Raw genomic sequence first — 23990 nt, forward strand, 5'->3', positions numbered from 1 at the left:
TGCCCATGGAGACATTTTATCTGACCCTTTGGTTTTGACCTGTCTGGCATGGGAGACCCTACTGAAGGCAATGTACCATCGCCAGCGTAGCTCCCAACCGCATAGAACCCTAAGCTTCTTTCCCACTAAAACGGTTAGGGCAAGCCTTTCACTGCCTACTTTTCTGCCACCCATCTATACTCAATCCCAGGGAAATACCCAGGAACATCCCTTTGTCCTGACCACCCTTTCAGGATGCAATAAATATACCCAAAACAAACCGAACCTGGGCAGTAGCCGCAGATGAACCAAAAACAAACCGTTCCGGTCCCTGCACCCACCTGGGGTTCGGGCATCTCCCATGGCCCCAGCCTGGCCAAAACCCCCCAACCCCCCAGAAGAACCCAGTATCCAGCCTGGCCTTATCCTCCCCCCACCGCGTCACCACAGGTCTTCCCTCGCACTGCTCACCTGCGACACTCCATACAGGACTGCCCCGCCCACCCTCCCGCCAGCCTGAGGACCCCCACTGCCTGCTCGACACCCTTCCCCTCCCCTAAATTGGACTGGCAAACCTCTGTGTGCTCCGTAGTTCTTCCTCTCCTCTTCTACAAGGGCGCAATCCCCATCGGCAGCGGCCTGGCAGTGCAACCCCGGCAGAGCCAGCACGTGGCCCCCACGGGAATTGAAGGCGCGGGTACAATGAGCTCAGTGGGGCCACGGGGCACGACAGGAGTTGTAGGAGCAGGTACGGTGGGCTCTATGGGGCCGCGGGGCACGACAGGAGCTGAAGTCCCAGAAGTGGCTCTAAGAGGGCACTTCGGGGCCCGAGGGGCTACTTATGGGTCCAAGAGGCAACTCTGGGGTTCTTAGGGTGCCCTTGAGGGCACCTCAGGGGTCGAGGGGCATGTGGGAGGCACCTGGGGGTCTGCAAACCTGGCTATAACGGGGTTCAATGGGGCGCGGAGCATGACAGGAGTTGTAGCCCCTGACTTGGCTTTCTCGGAGCTCTGTGGAGCAGGGGGTCCCAAGAAGGGGTCAGGAGACCCATCGGGGTGTGAGGGGGCCCTCAGGGATCCCGGGGGTGCCCATAACGGGTCTGTACGAGCCGCGGAGTATCATGGGAAGTGCAGGCGTGGCTGTGATTGGCTCTGTGGAGCCGCGGGGCACGATGGGAGCTGAAGTCCGGACTGATTTAACGGCTCTGTGGGGGAGGGATAGGGTTGCGGGGCCATCGTGGAGGCTCGAGGGGATCGACATGGGGGCATTTAGGGCTCAGGAGCCATTTAGAGGTCCCGAGTGGGCACTGGGGACACTTGGAGGGCACTGAGGTGACAATGGCAGAGCTCAAAGGGGTCGCGGGGCAGGACGGGAATTTTAGTCAAAGAAACGGCTAAAATGGCGCAGCTCCAAGGCACCGCCCCCTACCTGATTCCCAGGCTGTGATTGACTGCGCACAGTGACAGGCGGGCGCAGTTGCCAATGGGAGGCGGCGGAGGCGGGAGGCGGGAAGCGGTGGCGCTGAGGGGATGGGGGAGGGTCGCGGATTTTGGGGGGATTTGGGGATCCCTCATGACCCCCCACAGCCTCCTGGGACCCCCCTGGCGCCTGTTGGCCGTGAACATAAAGGAGGAGAAGTCAGATGAGCCCTTCCCCCTGCGGTTTCCTCCCGGGACCCCCAAATCCCACCGGACCCTCCCCAAACAAGGGCGGGAAGGGAAAGGGGTCCCGGAGGCGCTGCCCGCGCTCACTGGGGGCACTTCTGTGCTGATGCTCCTTGGTTGTTGTGTCTGCAGGGACTGGAACAGGGATGTTTGTCCCAGGAAAGCGCTGCTCCATCTCCGAACCGCCCCTGCTCCTCTCACACCTTGTTCTCTCTGTTTCCCCAGCAGTCCCTGGGTGGCTCCAGAGCCCTCCGGCTGTGGGTGTGTGACACAGTCACATCAGCCCCTGCTCTCCTGGGCTCCTACACACGCCAGCCACAAGCTGCTCCTCCGTAATCTTGCTGTCAGCTCATAAACAGATCTTAGAAAGTGTTACTGATTTAGAAACTGAACCTCTCAAGGCCCTTCCCCATCTTTGTTGCCTCCTTTGGAAAATCTCTAAGGGCTCAATGTCTTTATTTTATTGTGTCCCCCCAGACTGCCCCAATGTTGCAGGTGAGGCCGTCCCAGGGCAGAGCAGAGCGGGACAATCCCCTCCCTGGCCTGGCCGGCCATGCTGGGCCTGATGCCCCCAGGACAGGGTTGTCCCTCCTGGCTGCCAGGGCACTGTTGACTCAGGGCCAACTGGCCACCCACCAGCACCCCCGAGGCCCTTTCCTGGCACTGCTCTCCAGCCTCTCATTCCCTGCTCTGTCTGTCCATCCGTGGTTACCCCATCCTGGGGGCAGAATCCAACACTTCCCCTTGTTGAACTCCCTGTGGTCGGTGATTCCCAGCCCTCTGATCTGTCGAGATCTCTCTGCAGGGCTTCCCTCTTCCATGAGGCCCCTCAGTGACCAAATGCTCCCTTTGTTCCATGAGGTTCCCAGGGTCCCTTTGGCTCCTTAAGACTCTGCAGTGTGACAATGTCCCCTTAATTCCATGAGCTTCTGAAATGTCTCAGGGCTCCTTTGGTTCCAAAAGGCCCTGCCATGTCAAAATGGCCCCTTACTTCCATGAGGTTCTGCAGTGGCCCAGTTTTCCTTTGCTTCCATGAGGCCCTGCAGTGTCACAATGGACCCTTGATTCCAAGAGGTTCCAAAATATCTCAGGGTTCCTTTGGTTCCGTGAGGCCCACCAATGTCACAATGGTTCCTTGGCTCCATGACTTTCCATAGAGTCCCTGAGTTCCTTTGCTTCCATGAGGCCCTGCAGAGTCCCAGTGGCCCCTTGATTCCCTGGGGTTCTGAAATGTCACAATGGTCCCTTGATTCCATGGGGTTCCACACTGTCCCAAAATTGCTTGGGTTCCATGAGCCCTTGGAGTGTCACAGTGGACCCTGTTTCTCCAGGAGAAGAGGGACAGCACAAGACACTCAGACACCAACTCTAAGGAACAAATGCGTCATTTCTCCATAGAGCAAAAGAGCAAAGAATTACAAAAGGATAAGTTCAGTAATGCACCTCATTGTTCCTACAAAGAGTGCCTGGAGTGATGAGAAAAGATGCATCCTCAGTTCCCCTCATCCGTTCCCCTCAACCAGGTCCGCACGGCAGCAGGGGAGCCCCGGTCACAGCCAAGGGTTGGAGAACCCCTCCTGGGGACTGGGAAATCCTACCCAGGGCATCCACTCGTAGGGGAGAGCTCCATCTCTGCTGGGAGGGGGTCCAGCTTTTCTGTGCTTGAATAAACAAGCTCACAGAGCTACGAGTGCAGAAAAACATCTGGCTCCCTTCTCCTCTGAAGCCAGGTAAAACCCGAAAAGTTAATAGAGCAATGTAAGAATTAGAGGGAGTTAAACGCAGAATATAAGCTTTAAGCAAGGCATAGAGAACTCATTATTAGGAAATAGTGGAGGCAATAAATTCACTAAAATACAGGTCACTCTGACATGAGGGAACACAAGCGTGGACAGAAAGAACTAAAAATGCTAACACACACAAAAAAAGGACATATGGAGGAAACACAAAGGGAGATAAGGAAAGGGACAAGCCAAGTAATCAGGTACTCTTGCCAGATACTGAGAACCCCTGCCAAATGCACGAGGAAACTACCCAAATTAGGGAAGGTTCAAAAGTTTATGAAGGTGATGATGAAAAGGACACGAGTTCATGATGAAGGACAACAGGAACTCCCACCAAAGTTCTCCCCAAATTAGAGACCACGCCTCCAACTCCGCCTCGACTCCGCCTGATATGAATATTAAAAGTAGATGTTGCAAGATAATGAATATTCATAATCTGTGATGTAATTGCTTGGCAAAAAGTGTATAAAAAGCTCGATTGTAAGTTTCTCGAGTGGAGCAGTTTGTCCAGGGCGACCTGGCTGCTCCCCGGCTGTGAAATTAAATACCTCCTGCTTATTGACTGAAAATTCTGTCTCTGAGCAGTTCTTCTGCGCCTTCTTTGGGGCAAAAATTGGCATCACCTCCTGGGTTCCACCCAAAGCCTGGCTACGGCTTAAGGGGAAAACCAAGGGACTCGATGTGCACCATCTGCTGCCAAACAAGGCCAGACATCGACTGCCATGGCCTTGACCGGGATCTAAATATGGAAAGATAAATACATTCATATTTCACTAACAATCATACGTATTTCATTAATGGACAAATACAAATATTTTTCACTAATGAGCGGATACAAATATATCTTACACAGATATAGTCCTGTCATACTACATGTTTCACTGATGATTCCACACAGTTTTAGCTAATGAGCGGATAAATATAACGTTAAGTTGGAAGGTTCATCCAGAGGCCAACTTTGGCTCAGGGGATGTTGTTCAGGCCTCAGTGCTTCAACTGCAGAGCCTTGTGGAACCAAGGGGCCACTGTGACACTGTGGGGCCTTGTGGAACCAAAGGGATCCTGTGATACTGTGGAACCTCATGGAGACAAAGGAACCCTGGCACATTGTGGAACCTCATGGAATCAAGGGACCATTGTGACATTGCAGGGCTTCTTGGAATCAAGGGGCCATTGTGACACTGTGGAACCTCGTGGAACCAAAGGAACCCTGGGAAACTGTGGAACCTCATGGAATCATCAGGGCGATTGTGACACTGTGGAACCTCATGGAACAAAAGGAACCCTGGGAAACTGTGGAACCTCATGGAATCATCAGGGCAATTGTGACACTGTGGAACCTCATGGAACGAAAGGGTTTAATTGTGACACTGTGGGGTCACATGGAACCAAAGGGACCCTGTACCTGTGACTGATGGACACTTGAGGACCATTATCCTGGCTGATTATGGACTCTAATGGGCACCAACACAGGATCAGTTCCCCATGGACATTTCCCACATTCTGAACCACTCTTATCATTGTATAAGTTTGTTATTTTAGCTTCTCTAATGACCTTGGATGTTCAAGTATATCCTCACCAGACAGAAAACTGGGTGTATATCCAGATGTGAGACAAGGAGCTGCTCAAGCAGAAGTGGGAAGGACTTTTGTCTCCCAGCGTGGTTGTGGAAGCTCCGTGGGGAGACTCCCAAATTCCCTGTATGGGAATAAAACAGCTCCGGACACAGAGGAACCCACTGTCCTGGAGAGTGCAGTGAGCAATGAATCTGCTGCAGGTAAAGCTGCAACAGAATCAGAACCTCTAAAGTGAAAATCATTAAATGGTTTATCTTTTTATATTTATAGGACAATGTTTCCAGTACTGCAGCATGGTTATTTACCCCTGGATTAGCCAGCTGTCCTAACAGGGCCTTGCAACTAACACAAAAGAAAGAAAAGAGACCAATGTCCCTTTTCCCAAGGGCCACTCCCATATAACACACAGAGAGCAAATGCCACCTGACCCTTGGAAGAGAAACTCACCCCGAAAGCTAATGCAGGCTGTGACACTGATAACAAACAGCAGGAACTGCTGGATTTGTTCTGTTTCCCACTCCTTCGAATGAAAGCATTCCAATGATGGGACTTCCAACACCAAACATATTCTCCAATGGTCTCCCTCCAACTGGAGTGATGCTCCTTTTAGAAGGAAAAGCAGCCCAAACTCCCACAGATCCACAAATCCTCTTCACGCTCACTCCCCTGGGGTTAAGTGAAAGAGAGAGATCTGCTTGTGTTGTAGTTTGAGACCCCTAAAATCCAGTTCTCGAGTCCAAGCCCCCCTCCCGCATCTCAACCCCGTGTGAGATGGGTTTTCCAGACACCACACAAGACTCAATATGGGGGGAAAGGGGATTATATTACAATGCACTATACAAATAAATATTACAATACATCATATGCAATCTTAACTATCTCTCCTATAATAAATCAGTATTTACAATGGATCAATCTCTTCTCCCTCCAATAAAAGTCCAGAAGGGAAAAGGAAAGATCCTTTCCACTCTCAGAGCAGCAGTGTCTCTAGGGCAGCAGTCTCTCTTCTTCCATGCAACAGCTGTAGCTGGATCTCTTCCCATTACACACAAGGGGGTCTCCTCTCCCCCCTCTCTTCCGTGGACTGCGACATCAGGGACAAGCTCGTCTCACCACGTCATATCACGAAGTGCAGGGGCATCTTCGTGACGGTCCCTTTCCTCGGGGGATTTAAGCTCCCTTGAGTCAGAACGTCTCGAGCAGCTTTCAGTTGAAAAGCCTTTGCCTCAAGAGTTCTATCAGAGCTCCCCTGCTCTGTCTCAGGCTGCCAGTTTAGCAGCAGCAGCAGCAGCAGGGGCGCCAAGGTCACCCCCTCTGCATTCCGTCTGGCCGTCCCAGTCCAGCTTCTAAGACTCCTGAGCTTCTCAGCTCCACTCTCCGGTGCGTGCTGCATTTTAGGACTTCCATCCAGTAGGAGTCCACCCCCTCCACTTAGGAGAAGTCACAAAAGGGTTTTGGGGGGTTTGGTTTCAGTTCTTACCCCAAAACTCTCTCTCTCGTTCAGGCAACTCTGTGTCTCTCTTCCTTGGGTGCAATGCCGGCTTTGCTGCTTCTTCAGTTCTTATCTCTTCTGGCTCTCTGCCACTGCTCTCCAGTCAGTGCTGTTTCTGCCTCTGCTCCGTCTGCCCACTCACGGTGGAGAAAACTCCTTCAGCTTTCTAGCTACAGATACTCAGCCCAGTCCAACACTGTGCCAAGTTCCTGCAGCCCCCCAGCCGGGGCTGGGGGGGCTTAGCCCCCAACGGGGCTCCTACCCCTTCTCCTCGTGGCTTTACAACATGGCCACTTCTCTCCAACAACTACAACTACAACCTGCTTTTCCGGTCTGGTTGTTGATATGTTTGTATTTTGCAGGAGAGCTCATTGGTTCAACCCCAAGGGACACAACCCCCTGGGGGATTACCATTTTTTTAACTCCAGGGGGAAAACTTTTTTTTCCCTCACCACAGCTTGCTATCTCATATGATGGTTTATATCAATCTCTTCTTGATGATTGTTTCTTTTGCAGGTTTTGATATAATTACTGTAATATAATTGCTTTGATACAGTGCACTGTACTACTTTATGCTATATTATACCCTACTAGTAGGTTTTTAGTCTTTACACTGTGTAGTAAATAATTCTGATTAAGAGTTTTCATCTGTTCACTTGTCTGTTCATTTGTCATAATATATAATTCATTTTATACAAATACATCTGATCTGCCATCGTTAAAACCTGCGAGACAAAGTGATTTAATCACATCTCTATAATTCCTTAAATTTAAACTGTTGACACAACCCAAGGCTAAGACTGGATCCAGCCACACTCAGGCTCCTCTCTGAGAAGGAATTTAGAAAGCAAGGGGATCCTTTCTGTACCTCGTGACTCAACAGCAGGGCTTCTTTAATAACTTTGTCTAAGCCTTCCACTCCCACCCGTGACAGCACCGCGCTCACACACACGAACCCTGCAGTCCAGTCCCTGCAGTCGCTCCGTTGTCAGCACTATTGACACGTGGGCTGTTCAATGCCCTGGTCCTCCTCCAGTTGCTGCACTCACACCCCCATGCTCACGAGCTCTTGCGGAGAGAATTGGCTCACACGGGAGTTCAAAGTTAAGTTTAATGAGAAGAGAGAACAGACTGCACTGGTTGGGGTCCTCCCCTCAACTTCCCTGAAGTCCTGTGCTATCCAAAACTGCTCTTCCCCTGCATCCCATAATGTGTCCTACACTCCAAGACAACAATCCCCCTAGTCCAAATGGTGATCTGCTCTCAGTGACTGGGGGGTTTCAGACCTGGACAACAGGGCTCATGGCTCTCCCAGGGCAGCCCTGGAAGGAACGGGGACATGGTGTCCATTTCCCAGAGCCTGTCATTTGGGTTGTCACTTGCCACTGCTCCTCTGTGCTCTCTCTGTTTGGAGATGGATTCTTGGAGAGCTGATGGCCCTGCAGTGATGGAGCAGCCAGGGCAGAGCGTTAACTGAGTTACTCCTCCTCCCACTGTTAGTGCCCTGTCTGTGTGTGCAGGTGAGCTTCTTACCACTTAACCTGACACAAGTTGACAAGAGCACAAATCTCCTGAGGCATCCGTGTTTGGAGGTCACACACATATGCCCTGCTATTGTTTAACAGATGAGAGCAGATCCTTGGAATTTATGTCCAGAAATGCATCATGATTAGGGGAAAAGCTTTGTTATTGTAGTGGCAATGGATTTGTTCAGTGCCAGTATCACAGCCTTGTTCCTAAGGCTGTAGATGAAGGGATTTAAGAACGGGTACAGGACTGTGTTCAGCAAAGCTACAATTCTGTTGGTCTTCAAGGAAACATCTGCTGAAGGACACATGTAGAGAGCAATGCAGCTCCCATATACAATGGATAAGGTGATGAGATGGGAAGAGCAGGTGGTAAAAGCTTTCTTCCTCCCAGAGGCTGCTGGAAGCTGCAGGATACAGAAAAGGATGCACGTGTAAAATGCCAGAGTTAAACATAAGGAACCCAGCACGACACAGGATATGAAAACAGAGTCTATTTTCCAAAGCAGGCTGGTGTCAGAGCAGGACAGTTTGAATAAGGGGGAGTTGTCACAAAGAAAATGGGGGATCCTGTTGGAACCACAGAAGGACAGTTGAGAGAGGAAGAGCAGGCGGTAGCTCAGGAGGGTGAAGCCGATGAGCCAGGCAGCAACAACCAGGCAGAGGCAGAGCTGAGGCTCCATGGTGGCAGCATAGTGCAGGGGTTGGCAGATGGCAACCCAGCGGTCAAAGGCCATGACAACAAGCAGGACAAACTCTGTGCAGCCCAGGGCGAAATAGAAATAGGATTGGGCAAAGCAGCTGCTCAGCGAGATGGTTTTCTGGTCAGAACTCAGGATGGCAAACAATTTGATGCTTGTGGAGGATGTAAACCAGATTTCCAGGAACGCCAGGTTGCTAATGAAAAAGTACATGGGGGTTTGCAGGTGGTGATCCACACACACGAGGAAAATGATGGTTGCATTCCCTGTCACTGTTGTCAGGTACATGAGCAGAAGGATCACAGAGAGAAACAGCTGCAGGCTTTGATCAAGCCCTGGGAAACCCTCGAGGATGAACTCAGTAACTGCTGTTTCATTTGCTGCTCCCATGTTGAATTTCAGTTCATCCTGCCGGGACAGGAACATGGCAAAACCAAGTGTGATAATTTCACAGGCTGGACAAAATGTTCTATCCTTCCCTCTCTGCTCCTTTCTTTTCCTGCAGTCTTCCTGCACAGCAGAGAGATCGTCCTTCAAGCAATTCTCACACCCTGATTTTTCTGTTTCACATTTCACTTAGAGTCCTCAGAGATTTTGTTGTCTTATTTCTACTTTGCCGAATACTCACGAAGAATTCTTTCACCAGAACAGAGGATTCTGAAGAGGTTGTTGGCTATTTCACCCCATTCCTGGGAAATTCCAAGCTCACTCAGACCTCTGGCAGACATCTGTCACACCTCTGTGCCAAAAGCCTCTCTTCTACTGCACAGATGCTAACCCATGAAATCACATCCACTCTGCATGTTTAAAGCTCTGGTTTCTACTTTTCAGTGTTTGCCTTTTGCACTGGGAATCCCTGAGAATCTGTTGGTTTCAAAATAAGCAATATCAAGTATTTTGCAATCCCCTGCTTTCTGCCACAGCTTCTTGCTCTCTGGTTCTTCAGGAAAAGAGAGGGGAGGGCAGAATAGGGACCAAGTATAACTTGTCTTTTTAGTACTCTAAATAATGACCAAACTTTATTATGGATCCACACAGTGTATCACAGAGTCCCACCTCACACCTGCCTGCACAAAAAGGCACTTGTTGCCATACAGTTGCTCGTTGCTATTGCTGTCAAATGTTCCAACCCAAATGCAGAGCAAGAGAACAGTGCCAGGAAGAGATTTGTAACCTTTCCTTTGCCTGCCAGTTTTAGACTGGGAGAACCCAGCCTCCAGAGCCTTCTCTTGTCTCCACTGACAATAGAGGGAGCCTGGAGAAAACAAGTTCCCATGAGAACCTGCAGTGGAGCAGATGAAACTCATTATTCAAGTCTCAAATCTCCGATTAATTAAGTTGTTATGCTTTTAAATGAAAATTCACAGTTCACAGAAAGAAGCATGAGAAAAAATGTGCAATAAAGACTGACATTTTTCCTTTCATCTTTTGATTTTGTTTTTAGGCAGAGAGGAGCAGAGCACATGGCTCCAAAAACAGGGTGATCTGAAATGCCAGGGGGAGAAGAGGGGATGGTGGGTTTGAAGCAGTGAAACAAAGCTGTGTTGATGTGCAGCCAGAGCACTGAAGCCATTAGTCCCCTGAGTGGTCCCAGCTCATTGTCCACATAGATGAGAGGAGAGACTGGTCTGAAAGAGCCCATCAGCTTGAAACCAAGGGATTGAATTCAGTCAAGATCCTTAAAAATTAACAAACTCCAAAAGGAGCAAAACTTTTGCGTCCCCTTCAAAATCAACTGTTGGACTGAATTGTGTGGGACCTCTCCAGGGACACCCTCCAGGGAAGTCCAGGCAGTCCCAGAGATGGGCAGATCCTGCTGTGCCCAGGCCTTTTCTTGGGCATAAATGTAGCGATTGCTGTCCTGGGAGAATCTGACGGCTTCAGAGATCCCTGTAGCAGCTTCTGCTGCACAGCTGAGTAAAGCTGAATTAATTGGAAGATGCTTACACATGCCAGAGGGGATGTGCAGGACCACAGGTCAGGTGGATTATAAGAATTAATTAGACCAAAGTCACACCTGATCCAATTGAAGACACTGGTGCAAGGGCCATTGCAAAGGAAACTCTTCCAATCTGAGTTATCCCACAATTCAAGCAATCTTTTCCTTGAAAGCTCATCAAAGAGTAGAGAGGAAGGAAAAAAAAGTGGGGAAGAAGTAGAGACACAAAATGTGCTAATAGCAACTGAGAAGAACCTCTGAGCAATGTTTCACCACTCAAACTGTTGGTAGAAAATGTGTTTGGGAAATCACTGCATAAAGAACATTCATGAATCTGGGAAGGAAGACTTCTCCAGAGAGTACATTGAAGTCTTCATGTCAGAGGGTTCCACTATTTCCTAAAATCTACATTCAGGGCTTGAGTCACTTGTTTGCAGAGAGGCCACCAGTGCCTCCAGCATTCTCTGGGGTAGCTGAAGCCCTCATGTGGGACTGGGAAAAGTGTCCTGGGACCCACGGGAGCTCTTTTGGAGCACGAGCTGGAAGGCCTGAGCTGAGGCAGGTACCTCAGGAGCGGTGCAGGACTGCTGGGTGCACTGGGCAGGGACCAACAGCCCAGGAGCTCATTGTCCCTCTGGATGCCAGCTGTGAGGTCACTTCTGTCACAGGAACTGAGTAGCCCCCAGCTGATTTGTGGGAAGGAAAAGAGTCAGAAGTCATGAATGGCATCAGAAAGCTCCTCCCAACATGATGGCAGATTTGGGAAGGTCAAGGGGAATGGGGACAAGGGAGATGGGAGACTTGGCAAGGGAATAATGCTTGGTCAAGAGAGATGAAAGATTTGAACAGAGAAGGGCTGTTGGGAGATGTGGTGGTCGGAGGTGTCTTGGGCACAGCAACCATGAAATGATGGAGTTTTCAGTTCTGGGTGAAGTAAGGAAGGGATCAATAAAACTTCTACCTTAGACTTCTGGAGGGTGGACTTTGGCCTGTTCAGGACACTGAAATGGTTGAGACAGTCGCCTGCAAAACAGTCCTTAATAACAAAGAGGTGCAGGAAGGCTGGACATACTCTAAGAAGGAAATCTTGAAGGCACAGGAGCAGCCTGTCCATGTGTGCTGCCTGGCTGAGCAGGGAATTTTTCTGGGACTGGGGGAAAAAAAGGGTTTATGACCTTTGGAAGAAGGGGCAGGCAGCTCAGGAAGAGTACAAGGATGTTGTTAGGCCATGTAGAGAGAAAATTAGAAAGGTAAAAACTCAGCTAGAACTCAATCTGGTTACTTCTGTAAAGGGTAATAAAAAAGGTTTATATGATACATCATCAACAAAAGGAGGGGACAGGAAAATCTCCATCCTTCATTGGACACCGGGGGGAACATTGTCACCAAGGATGAGGAAAAGGCCAAGGCATTTAATGCCTTCTTTGCCTCAGTCTTTAACAGAAAGGCCTGTTATCCTCAGGACAACCAGCCCCCTGAGCTGGTAGACAAGGACAGGGAACAGAATGGACCCTCTGTAATCCAGGAGGAAGCAGTTGGTGATCTGCTGAGCCACTGAGACACTCCCAAGTCTATGGGACCAGAAGGGATTCATCCAAGGGTGCTGAGGGAGCTGGAGGGAGAGCTCAGCAGAAACCCTCCATCATTTACCATCAGTCCTGGCTCACTAGGGAGGACCTGATGAGTGGAGGTGCTCATGTGATGCCCATCCACAAGAAGGGCTGGAACGAGGATTGAAACAGGAGCCAGACCTAGAAGAGTTAACTGAGATACCTTGACCTGCTAAGAAACCCAACACCTGTTTTACTGGAAGAACATTTTCAGAGCACTGGTTAATCTCATGTTCTGTTCTGCTCACTGGACCAAAGGCCCTGTTATAGAAAGAATAGGAGTAGTACACACACAGTAATAAATTAGGGAAACTAGATGTTTCAATAAGATCTAGAAGGCCCAGAGCCAGGATTTTGCAGGCTTGAAGAATTCAGGTCACCTCATTGAAGAGTTCAAATTGAGGAAGACGTCCATGGCGACCACCAGAGGGATGAAGGCTTGAGGAGAAGACCCCCACAGCAGAAAACTGGGCATGTCTGGAAAGACTCTGCCCAGAGACCAGCCTACTTATTAATATGTATAATAAATGATGTAACCATGTATCTGAAGTGTATAAAATGGCTTAGTTTTGCACTTGTAAGTCGAGCGACTTTGTCCAGCACGAGCTGGCTTGCTCCCAACGTTGAATAAACAATTACCTTGCTGCTTAAAGATAAAAAAATGTCTTTGAGCAGACTTTCGGGTCGATTTTTCGGGTTCACTGGTCACGTGCAAACAGGTGAGTGGTCAGTGCCCATCCCTGACCATGCCCGGCAAGGGATCCCCACAGTCTGTCCCATTTGCTTCATCCCTCCATTGCCAAGAACTTTTTAGGACAAGGGAACTCTGTGCTCTGGGTTTGGAGGGAGGTCCAAGTGCCACTTTCTGGAGCGGGAAGCACAAATCATGGGGTCTTGTGTTCTCTGGGGGGCCAGACTCTGGTGAGACTGGTGTGTGTGCACATGAGACTGGGGTGGGTGTGGGTGGGTGTAACCACCAGTGAACATCAAACTGGAGCAACCACTGCCTAGATGAGACATGGGAACCATCTCCTGGAGGGATCCACATGGGCTGGTTGTCTCTGTAGCTCTACATCTCCCCCTGAGGTGGCAGAGCACACGAACTGCCCATCCCTGTGTCCCTTTCTCCACTGGCTGTGCTTTGGTTTGGCCCAGAAACCTGCCGAGGTCCCTTCCAGGATGAGTCCCAGTGCACTGCCCTGCACCGTGGGCCTTCCCTTCCTGATCCAGCATCTGTGGGGCAGCAGAGCTGGGTCAGTGCAGGGACAGGGCTGGCTCTGACAGGGGCCATGAAACCACTGCCAGGAGGTGACAGCAAGGACAGTTTGCAAAGAACAAATTTAGATAGGGTGCCTTTGTTGGAATCAAGGGGGTCCTTGTGACACCAGAGAAACTCAGGGAATCAATGAGCTGTTGTGACACTTCAGGGTTTCATGGAACCAAAGGAACCCTGGGACAGTTTGGAACCTCCTGGAGTCAAGGGCCTATTGAGACACTGCGAAGCTCATGGAAGCAGAGCAATTGTGGGAGAGTGTGGAACTTCATGGAATCAAAGGGCCATTGTGACACTGGAGGGCCTCATGGATCTGAAGGAAAGCTGGGAGACTGCAGAATCTCCTGGAATCAAGTGGCCAGTGTGACATGGGGGACCTCATGGCAGCAAAGAAACCCTGGGACATTTTGGAACTTCCTGGAATCACTGGGCCATTGGGACACTGGGGAACCACATGGAATTGTGTGGCCATTGTGCCATTGCAGGGCCCCATGGAATAAAATGAAACCTGGGACACTGGGAAACCACATGGGAGCAAGGGGTACTTGTGACCCTGCAGGACCTGATGGAACCAAGGGAAGCCTGGGACACTGAGGAAACTCGTGGAACCAAGTGGCCTTTGTGACCCTGCAGAATGGCACGGAATCAACAACCCATTGTGTCACTGCAGGGCTTCATGGAACCAAAGGAATCCTTGGACACTGTGGAACCTCATAGAAACAAAGGGCCATTGTGCCACTGGAGAACCTCATGGAATCAAGGGGCCATTGTGACACTGCTGGGCCTTGTGGATCCAAAGGAATCTGGGGATGCTGTGGAACCTCCCAGAATCAAGGGGTCATTTTGACAGTGTGGAACCTGATGGAATCAACAGTCCATTGTGACTCTGCAGGGCCCAGGGAAGCAAAGGAACCCTGGGACACTGTGGAATCTCACAGAATCAAGGGACCATTGTGACCCTGCGGAGTCTGATGGAGATGAAGAAGCCCTGGGAGACTAGAACCTCATGGAATCAAGGGACCGTTGTGACAGTGCAGGTCCTCGTGGAACCAAGGGAAAATGGGGACACTGTGAAAACTCATGGCATCAAGGGACCATTTGGACATGCAGGGCTTCCTAGAACCAAAGGAAACCTGGGACGTTTGGGATCATCCTGGAATCGAGAGGCCATCGAGACACTGCAGAAACTCCTGAAAGCAGAGGAACCCTGAGACTGTGCAGAACCTGATGGCAGAAAGGAGCCATCGGGACACTGTAAAACCTCATGGAATTGAGGGGCCACTGCTTCACATCTGGGTCTCATGGAAGCAAAGGAAACCTGGGACATTGGGGAAACTCATGGAACCAGGGAGACCCGGGGACACTGTGGAGCCTCACGGAATCAAGGGACCATCGGGACACTGCAGGACCTTGTGGGGCCAAAGGGACTCTGGGCTGCTGCAGAACCTCACGGAGGTGGGAAGCTGCTGTGTGGGGCCCCCACGACGAGTGACTGAGGCTGCTGAAGGAGAAGGTGAGTGAAGCCAATTTGCAGAAGTGGAAGCCATGGGCAACACCACTGAGCCCCCTTGCCATGGTCAGTTACCATGGCAACCATCATACGTTCCCATCATGTGCTGGGTTAAAAGTGAACCGGAGGGAGAAATGAACCCACGCGAGGGATTACAAGTCAGACTTACAATTTACTGAGAAGATGACAATAAATACAGTGATACAGAGAAAACTGGTTTAACCCACAAAAATAGCTGTATAAGCCAGCAACCTGGGACAAGAAGAGAACAGTGCTGAGCACCACGTGGCCCCCCAGGGTGCAAAGGAAAAGGAAAGGAAAAGCTGTTGGTGCAGATGATGGTGGCAGTTGTGTTGAGGTAGCGATGGCAGTGCTGTGGAGAGTTCCAATCCCAGTCCTGTTGGAGTTCTGGTCCTCCTCTCAATCCCACGAGTGGTAGCAGAAGTCCCCAAAGCCCAAGAGTATATGTGCTCAGGTTCAGGTGGGGATGTGCAGCACCTCCCCCAGGGCAGGGAGTTTCCCAATGGGTGATTTAACTCTGTGAGTCAGGGGGTATTTTTGGAGTGTGTGATGGTCTGGGTGTTGCAGCTGCCTGTTCTGCCAGTCCAAGGCGGCCCATTGGCAGAGATGACCCCTCAGTCTGGGGGTGAAGGTGCTAATGCCTCCCTGGAGGGGAGTTCTGACAGCAGAGTCCTGGGTGTGAAGACAAAGGAGCACTCCTTGCAGAGTTCTTTCCCAGCCAGCTTGTAGGCTGAGGTGTCAGGTGGGCCCTGGGCAGCTGCTGCAAAGGATCCATTCTTAAGAGTCCCTCAGAAATGACCCAGAGGGTGTAAAATACACAGTTTTGGGTGCACCCACCCAGTGATAAACTGGTTGTGGTCCCTGAAACTAGGAGAGATTGCTTGAGTTGGTTACCATGGCAACCATCCTACACTCCCATTGCTATGATCAGTTACCATGGCAACCATCCTACATTATCATTGCTCCAGTCAGTAACCATGGCAACCATCATACGTCCCACTGCTATGGTCAGTTGCCATGGCAACCATCACACATTCTCACTGTCACGTTTGGTTACCACGGTAACTATCATACTTCCAACTGCTACGGTCTGCTACCATGGCAACTATCATAAATTCCCATTCTTACGGTCGGTTACCATGACAACCATCATACATTCCTGTTGCTACAGTTGGTTACCATGACAACCATCATACATCCCACTGGTACAGTCAGTCACCATGGCAACCATCTGACATTTCCATTTCTACCGTCAGTTACCATGGTAACCATCACATATTTCCATTGCTACAGTCAGTTATCATGGCAAACAGCATACATTCCCACTGCTACCGTTGGTTACCATGGCAACCATCACACATTCCCATTGCTATGGTCAGTTACCATGGCAACCATCATACATTCCCATTATGATGGTCACTTACCATGGCAACCATCATACAGTCACGTTGCTACGGTCACATTCCATGACAACCAGCATACATTCCCATTTCTACAGTCAATTAGCATGGGAAACCTCACACATTCCCATTGTCACAGTCGGTTATCGTGGCAACCACCATACAGTCCCATTGTTACGGTCAGTTACCATGGCAACCATCATACCTCCCACTACTATGGTCAGTTACCATGGCGACCATCGTACATTCCTGTTGCTACACTCAGTTACCATGGCAACCATCACATTTTTCCATTGCTACACTCAGTTACCATGGCAACCATTATATATCACACGGCTAGGGTCAGTTACCATGGCAACCATCGTGCTTCCCATTGCCATGGTCAGTTACCATAGCAACCATCGTATATTCCCATTACTACGGTCAGTTACCATGGCAACCATAATACAGTCGTGTTGCTACGGTCAGTTACCATGGCAACTATCACACATTCCCATTGTTACGTTCGGTTACCATGGCAACCACCATACAGACACGTTGCTAAGGTCAGTTACCATGGTAACCATCATACGTCCCACTGCTACAGTCAGATACCGTGGCAACCATCATACACTTGTGTTGCTACGGTCGGTTACCACGGCAAACAGCAAACATTCTGGTTGCTATGCAGAATCCCTCCACAATGTAGATGGAGCAGCTCCACATGCACCAGAACCAAGTGGCTGTGCTCCAGGAGGTGCAAAGATTGCAAAAATCCCTCCTGGATCAGCAAGAACACATCCACGAGCTGGAGATGGAGCGACGCCACCTCCACAATGACATCCAGGAGCCCAAAGTGGGCCCAGGGCAGAGGGGGGCATTTTATGAGGGGAACCCCCCATAAACTTTCCCGCGTGCGGCCCGTGCTGCCGGAGGAGTCGGAGCGGCAGCGGGGGCTGCAACACCTGCACTTCTCCGCACAGAACTCCAGAACAATCATTGCCACCCAGCCCGACGAGGTGAGAAGGGCTGCACCCAAAAATGCCCCTTTTCCCCTCAAAAATCCCTTTTTTGCCTTCAAAAATGTCATTTTTTCCCTCAACAATCACTTTTTTCCCCCTCAAAAATGTCCTGGGAGCAGCTCCAGAGGGAGCTCAAGGAGTCCCGGGAGCAGCTCCAGAGGGGAAAAAAATGACATTTTTGAAAGGAAAAAATGATGGGTTTGCAGGGGGAAAAAGGGATTTTTGAGGTGAAAAAACCCAACATTTTTGAGGGGAAACCTCCCTAAGATCCTGCTTTATGGTGAACTTGCCACTGGCTGCCGCAAGAGAGGAGCCCCGAAGAGGAGATACAAGGACTGCCTGAAACAACATCTCAGCCTTGGCCACATTGATCATCATAACTGGTCTACTCCGGCCTCCAACCGGGAGGTCTGGAGACACCCCATCTCTAACGTTGCTGATGCTTTTGAGAGCGCAGCATGATCACCCTTGAGGAGAAAAGACAACGCAGAAAGAATCGTGCCTTGCAGAATGTACCACCTAAGGAGTCTTTCTGCTGTGCCTTTTGCAACCCATCTTGTCTATCTCGCATTGGCCTCTTTAGTCACCAACGCGCTTGTAACAAACGAGGGTAGAGCCCTTCCCAAATCTTCGCTGGTGAAGCCCAGCCATGAATAAGAAAGGGTTGTTATTTCTTCTTTTCTTCCACACTTGTGTGACGTTCCGGGGCATTTGTTAAGGGTTGGGTTTCTCTCTTTCCGGGGCACTGTGGGGCCAGAACAGATCTGTTGTGGGGCAGCTGGGGAAACATTCCAGGCAACTACCTTGACTATTTGCTCTGGAACTTGCCCAAGGAGGCAGCAGTGCTCGGGAAGATTTTCCTCTGGACTGTTTCTGCTTTCTGCCCCGTTTCTTAGAGACCAGAGTGTGCCAGGGGGGATTATTGCCCAGATGCACATGTGCCATGACATCATTTGTGTGCTGAATTCGTCTGGACAGGAATGAAGGAACTGCCCACAGGGTCATCACTGAGGAACATTGATGGAGGAGAGGCCCAGGCTGCCTTGGAGATGCCAGTCAGGGGGATGGCACTGGACACCAACTGAACACGTGCCAACAGCCTGGAGTTAACGAGCTGGGCAGGCTGGGAGGCTCCCAGGGCAGGTGGGTTGGCCAGTCAGCTGCAGGAACTGAGTGGGAACCCCACTGCCTCCCTCGGGGCTGTGTCTCAGCACATGTCCCAGGGTTTAAAGATGTCTTCCCCTCTCCTACCGACCACTGTCTCAGCCAGGAAGAGCTGACCTTTTCCTGCTCCAGGGAAAGGCTCTGGTGGCACAGCCCACGTGTCACCCTGAGGCTCTGTCTGTGGCACTGGGGCTTGGCCATGAGGGAGTGGGATGGAGAAGCTCCCTGGAGACTGGAAGCTCAGGTCCAGAAACTGGAAGGAAAAGCAAAGGCCAAAAGCATTTGTGCAGGAGAACTCCTGCTCCAGTGTCTGTTGGGCAGAGGAGAGGGGCTGGTCTGACTTCTGACCCTGCTCAAGGCAGGGAGGAAATGTAACAAACCCCAGAAATCAATGCCCTGAGCAGGAACAGGGTCAGCCCGGCCTCAGAAAGGGGCCCTGAGGGTTCCTGGGCTGTGTGGGATCAAAGGGCAACCAAAGTGCCAGTTGCCACTCTGATAGATGGCCAAGGACAATATCACACCCAGCAGGGCTTCCTGGTTCCCTTCCATCAGCTGATCAGTGATTGGAGAGCAAAGGATTGCTCAGGAAGGCTCACTTGCCCTTTAGCAGTCCCATCTGGCCAGTGCAAAAGTGTAATGGGGAGTGGAACCCTCCCCTGGGCTTTGAAAGCATCTTCTGGGGGCACAGCCCCCCTGAAAGGACTGAACCATGGAATGGGACTCATGAGAAGAGAGTGGGAAAGAGAAATGACCTGCAGGGGAACAGGGAGGGCCAGGGCAGAGAATCTTCCCCACAGGCTCTGCTCTGGGGCTGGAGACTGGACCCATTTGGGGCCCGCAATGCTGGGAAATGGGGTGGGCTGGATCTGGGAACTGCCACACCCGAGCAATTCCCCAAGCCTCCCCCTTGTCTCCAGGTGTCCAACATTCCCCAGTGCTCCCCAGTGCCTCCAGTGCCTGGAGATCCCAGTCACGGGGCTGTTCCTACTGCCCAGGTCCCCCACTGTTCTCCCACCCAAGGAGTGGGATTTTCCCAAATCATGTTCAGTGACAGCCCCCTTCCTTCCCCACGGGGCTGGAGTGGGAGCAGGGACAACTGTGGACAGACATGCTGGTCTGGGGCCTGGCTCAGCTCTGGGGTGTCCCAGAGGGAAAGCTGTGGGAAGGGATGGGCAGGAGGACATGGGTGGATCAGGCTTTGGGGGCCGTTGGAGGACGGATTGTGTTGTTGTGGGACTGTCCCCACAGGGTATGCAGCTGCTTTCAGCTCCCTGCCCACCCCCTTGGCACCCCCAGGGGCCTGGGCCCTTCCAGGGGCAGGTGCCCCGTGCAGGAAGCTGGAGGGATGCCGGGGAAGGTGGCTGGATGGGTGCCGCAGGCGGGATGGACTCTGTGCCAGGGCTGGGCTTGTGGCCAGGGCTGGGGGCTGTGCCCAGCCGGGCTTTGCCCCGGGGGCTCTCGGGGAGGGGGCAGGGAGGAGTCCCGGCAGGGATAAATGAGCTCCTGCCCTTGTGCAGCCTCAGCCAGCGCTGCCCAGGCCCAGAGGAAGATGAAGGTCGCTGTGCTCAGCGTGGCCCTGCTCTTCACCATCCTGCTGAGCCCCCCGGCAGATGCCTGGATGGGTCCCCCTTCCCACCAGGATCACTTCAGGGATGGGTTCAGGGATGGGCTCAGGGTTGGGTCTTGTCGCCCTGACTTCGGCTCTGGTGCAGGACTGGATCGTGGTGGTGAGCAGGAAAACGCTTGTCTTGGCATCTCCCTTTCACCATCCATGAGCATCTCCATGGTTCCTGCAGATTTTCCTTCTCAGATGAGGGGGTATCCATGGGTGGGGTGGGGTGGGGACACCTGTGTCCCCCCACAGGCCTACAGTGGCCAATCCTGATCAACCCTTTGCTCTCTTTCCCCAGACCATCATCAACACAGGTTGGGGTTCCTGCATCCTGGTAAGTCCTGGAGTTGGGGGACATGCAGTGTGGGAACTGGGGGGCAGTTTGGTCCCCCCATCCCTGAGACTGGGGACACCCCAGTGACCAGTGACCTCTCACTGTCTCTCCACAGGGAGGCATCATCAGGGGAGAGACGAATGGCCAGGTGGGTGCCAGGAGTTGTTCTGGGCCCAGACCCTCCTCTCTCATGGTCACGACCATCCAAGGCACCCCAATGCACCCCAGTGTTTCCTGGGGAGGCCTCTTTCTCCAGGCCCCCACTGTAATCCCATCCATCCCAGTATACCCCAGTATACACTCAGGACATCATTTCCCATCCATTTCCTCCCTGCTTTTCCCCCAGTCCTTTCCCTTTCCCATTGCCCAGGACAGTGGTGTCCCCAAATCCCCCTCCTTGACACCCCATCCAATTCCTCGATTTTTGTCCCTTCTGCCTTCCCCTGCTACCCATGTCCCCTCCACTGGAATTCCTTCCTCCTCACCTGCATCCCCCACAGTCCAGTCCCTTTGACACCCCTGTCCCCATCTGTCGGGGTCCCCAATTTCCCCCAGTTTAACACCTTAGGATCCCCTCCAATCTCTTACTGGAATTAGGGGCACCCCAGTGACACCTCACGGTCTCTCCACAGGGAGAGATCAAAGCCAGTCAAGCAAAGAGGTCTGAGGTGAGTATCCCAAGTTCTGCTGTTCCCAGATCCTCCCCTGTCATGGCCACAGGGTTCCAGGGCATCCCAGTGTGCCCCAGTACACCTCAGTGTATCTCCAACCCTGCCTTTCTTCCCAGCCCTCCGTGGCTGACCAGGTGCAGCTGCCTGTCCAGGTGAGAAATAATGGAGGGTTCTCTTCCCCACAAAGGGTTCTGGAGGGAGTCGTGGGGGATTCCTGAGCCCTGCAGGGAGGGCAGAGCTTGGGGAAAGCAGAGGGACACGAAGGGGGTTGTCCCTGATCCATATCCAGGTGAACTGGACAGAGCTGCCTCCAAGCATTTCCTTGCACTCAGGGGGCTCTGCAGACCCTCAGGGTCACCGTGAGGGCAGGGAGGGGCTCTGGGAGACTTCAGGGTATCCAGGGTGAGAGGCTCTGGGGGCCCCATGGATCTTGGGAGCCAAGTCCTGTCCCAGGTATATCCAGGGTTCCAATTCCCTTCTTCTGCCCCAGGTCCCTGCAGAGAGAGGGTCAGGACAAGGCCCCTCTCATGTGCCAGTGGACACCAAGGGTCCCATTTTGGGCTCTGTCTTTCAGGACTGGAAGTGGTGGTGACACCCATGTTCTGTCTCCCTCCAGTGGCATGAGGAGATGATCATCTCTGGAGGACCCTCCTGATCTCCTGGGTGCCCTGGGAATTTCCTTGGAATGATCAATAAACCTCTGATGCAAAGCAAATGCTCTCTGTGTCCATTTGTGTCTTCCAATGCCCATATGTGTGTTCCCATGTCCATGTGTGTCCCCATGTCCATGTGTGTTCTCGTGTCCCTGTCCCCTCCCCTCTCCAGCCCCTGCACACCCGGTGCCTCTCTGGCTGCACCCCCACCATGAGCAGAGTGGTTCAGGGGGCTCCTGGGGGTCTCTGCACACCAGATCCCCCTCACACTCTTAAGGGAACTTCCCAGGCTCACCATTCCCAAGACTCCCTGGCAGTCACTCTCCCACCAGCCCAGACTGGCACTGCTGGCCCTCAGGCCCCTTCCCAGCAGCAGCAGCTCCAGTGACACAATGGATCCCATGTGACTCCCCACAGCCCCCACTCTCACAGTCAGACCAGGTTTCCCCACTGCTTCCACCCCAGCTTTCCCATGGAAGAGTCTCTGATGTCTTAAAAACAGTAAAACAATTTATTTCTTGTGAGGAAACACAAGAACAGGCTGAGCTGGTGCCTCGAGGAAGGACCCCCAACAAAAAACTCCATGGGGTTTTATCTCCTCACAGTCCAAGCACACAAAACACTCTTCCTGCTGAGTCCTGGGCTCCTGCCCTGTCTCCAAGTGTCCTCTCCCTTGGCTGCTCCAAGGTGGGCAGCTCACGGCCTTTGGTCTGAGGCCCCTCACCCAGAGCTCGTCCCACAGCTCCAACTGCAGCTGCTCCCTGAGCCACCTGCACCCACGGGATTCCTCAGCCCTGGGCACCACGAGGATCCTGACAGTGTCCCAGGGTCCCTTTGGTTCCCTGAGCCCCCACAGTGTCCCAGGGTCCCTTTGGTTCCATCAGGTTCTGGTACTGAAAACTGGGAAACAAACTCTCCAACCAGTTTTTTGGATTAGAAAGCCCACATGACTTCATTCAGTGTGCTGGGTGCATGAAGATAGCTCCATAAAGCATGCACACCCAGCAACCTCACAGACCACTTTATCAACATCATCATGGCTGGGCTTCGCCAACGAAGATTTGGGAAGGGCTCTACCCACATTTGCTACAAGCACCCTGGTGGCTAAAGAGGCCAATGCGAGATAGACAAGACGGGTTGCAAAAGGCACAGCAGAAAGACTCCTTGGGTGGGATCAGCAAGGCACGATTCTTTCTGTGTTGTCTTTTCTCCTCAAGGGTGATCCTGCGTGCGCTCTCAAAAGCATCAGCAGCGTTAGAGATGGGGTGTCTCCAGACCTCCTGATTGGAGGCCAGAGTAGACAGCAATGGAGATCAATGTGGCCAAGGCTGAGATGTTGTTTCAGGCAGTCCTTGTATCTTCTCTTTGGGGCTCCTCTCTTGCGACAGCCGGTGGCAAGTTCACCATAAAGCAGGACCTTCGGGAGGCGGTGGTTGGTCCTTCATCCTGGAGACGTGCCCTGCCCAGCGCAGCTGTGTTCTCAGCAACATGGCCTCAATGCTTGTGACTGCTGCCTGTTCTAGAACAGACGTATTGGTCACATAATCTGACCAGTGGATGTTCAGGATTGTGCGGAGACAGCGTTGATGGAAGCGTTCAAGGAGACGCAGGTGGTGGCGGTAGATGACCCATGATTCAGATCCGTAGAAGAGAGTAGACAGCACTAGGGCTCTGTAAACACTGATCTTGGTGCTTTTCTTCAGGTGTTTATTTCCCCAAACTCTTTGATGGAGCCTTCCGAAAGCTCTCCATGCCTTTGCTAACCTGTTGTCTATCTCTCCGCCAATCTCACCGTCCGTGACACAAACCCATTTGTGGGATTGTTTTGGCTCAAGGGCCCGGAACTGCCTGGAGGGTTATGAGGAAGGATGGAGAGATCCAATGCATCCCTCAAGGAAACCTAGCCCTGGGGAAAAACTAATGCTGTGCCCTAAGTTGTGTTTTACAGGAGACCAGACACCAGACGAAAAAGACCCGAACAAAGTTGATACCTGTATCCAAGGATGTCCGATGATGAGACAGCCCTAAACCCCCAAATTTCCCTCCAAATCCTCCCTGAATCCAAAAATTGCCCCCTA

General features: G+C 51.9%; 3 protein-coding genes across 8 annotated transcripts in view; 1 reads left to right on the top strand and 2 right to left on the bottom strand.

Annotated features, from left to right (window-relative positions):
• LOC116779902 (ribosome-binding protein 1-like) overlaps nucleotides 1-23990 on the bottom strand; it is a 552013-nt gene that overhangs the window by 281726 nt on the left and 246297 nt on the right. The gene's annotated exons all lie outside the window — the stretch shown is intronic.
• Nucleotides 1-23990, top strand: part of LOC116779904 — a 137804-nt gene that overhangs the window by 49659 nt on the left and 64155 nt on the right. The gene's annotated exons all lie outside the window — the stretch shown is intronic.
• Nucleotides 8167-9114, bottom strand: LOC116779903 (olfactory receptor 6F1-like). Its single transcript, XM_032674416.1, has one exon. It carries the CDS (start codon nucleotides 9112-9114, stop codon nucleotides 8167-8169), a length of 948 nt encoding a protein of 315 aa, XP_032530307.1.

The sequence above is a fragment of the Chiroxiphia lanceolata genome, chromosome 32 (assembly GCF_009829145.1).
Source record: "Chiroxiphia lanceolata isolate bChiLan1 chromosome 32, bChiLan1.pri, whole genome shotgun sequence".
NCBI classification, from domain to species: domain Eukaryota; kingdom Metazoa; phylum Chordata; class Aves; order Passeriformes; family Pipridae; genus Chiroxiphia; species Chiroxiphia lanceolata.

Bases quoted from the DNA above. Each gene is read 5' to 3' on its own strand.
- LOC116779903 (XM_032674416.1), bottom strand. From the start codon at position 9,114: ATGGGAGCAGCAAATGAAACAGCAGTTACTGAGTTCATCCTCGAGGGT.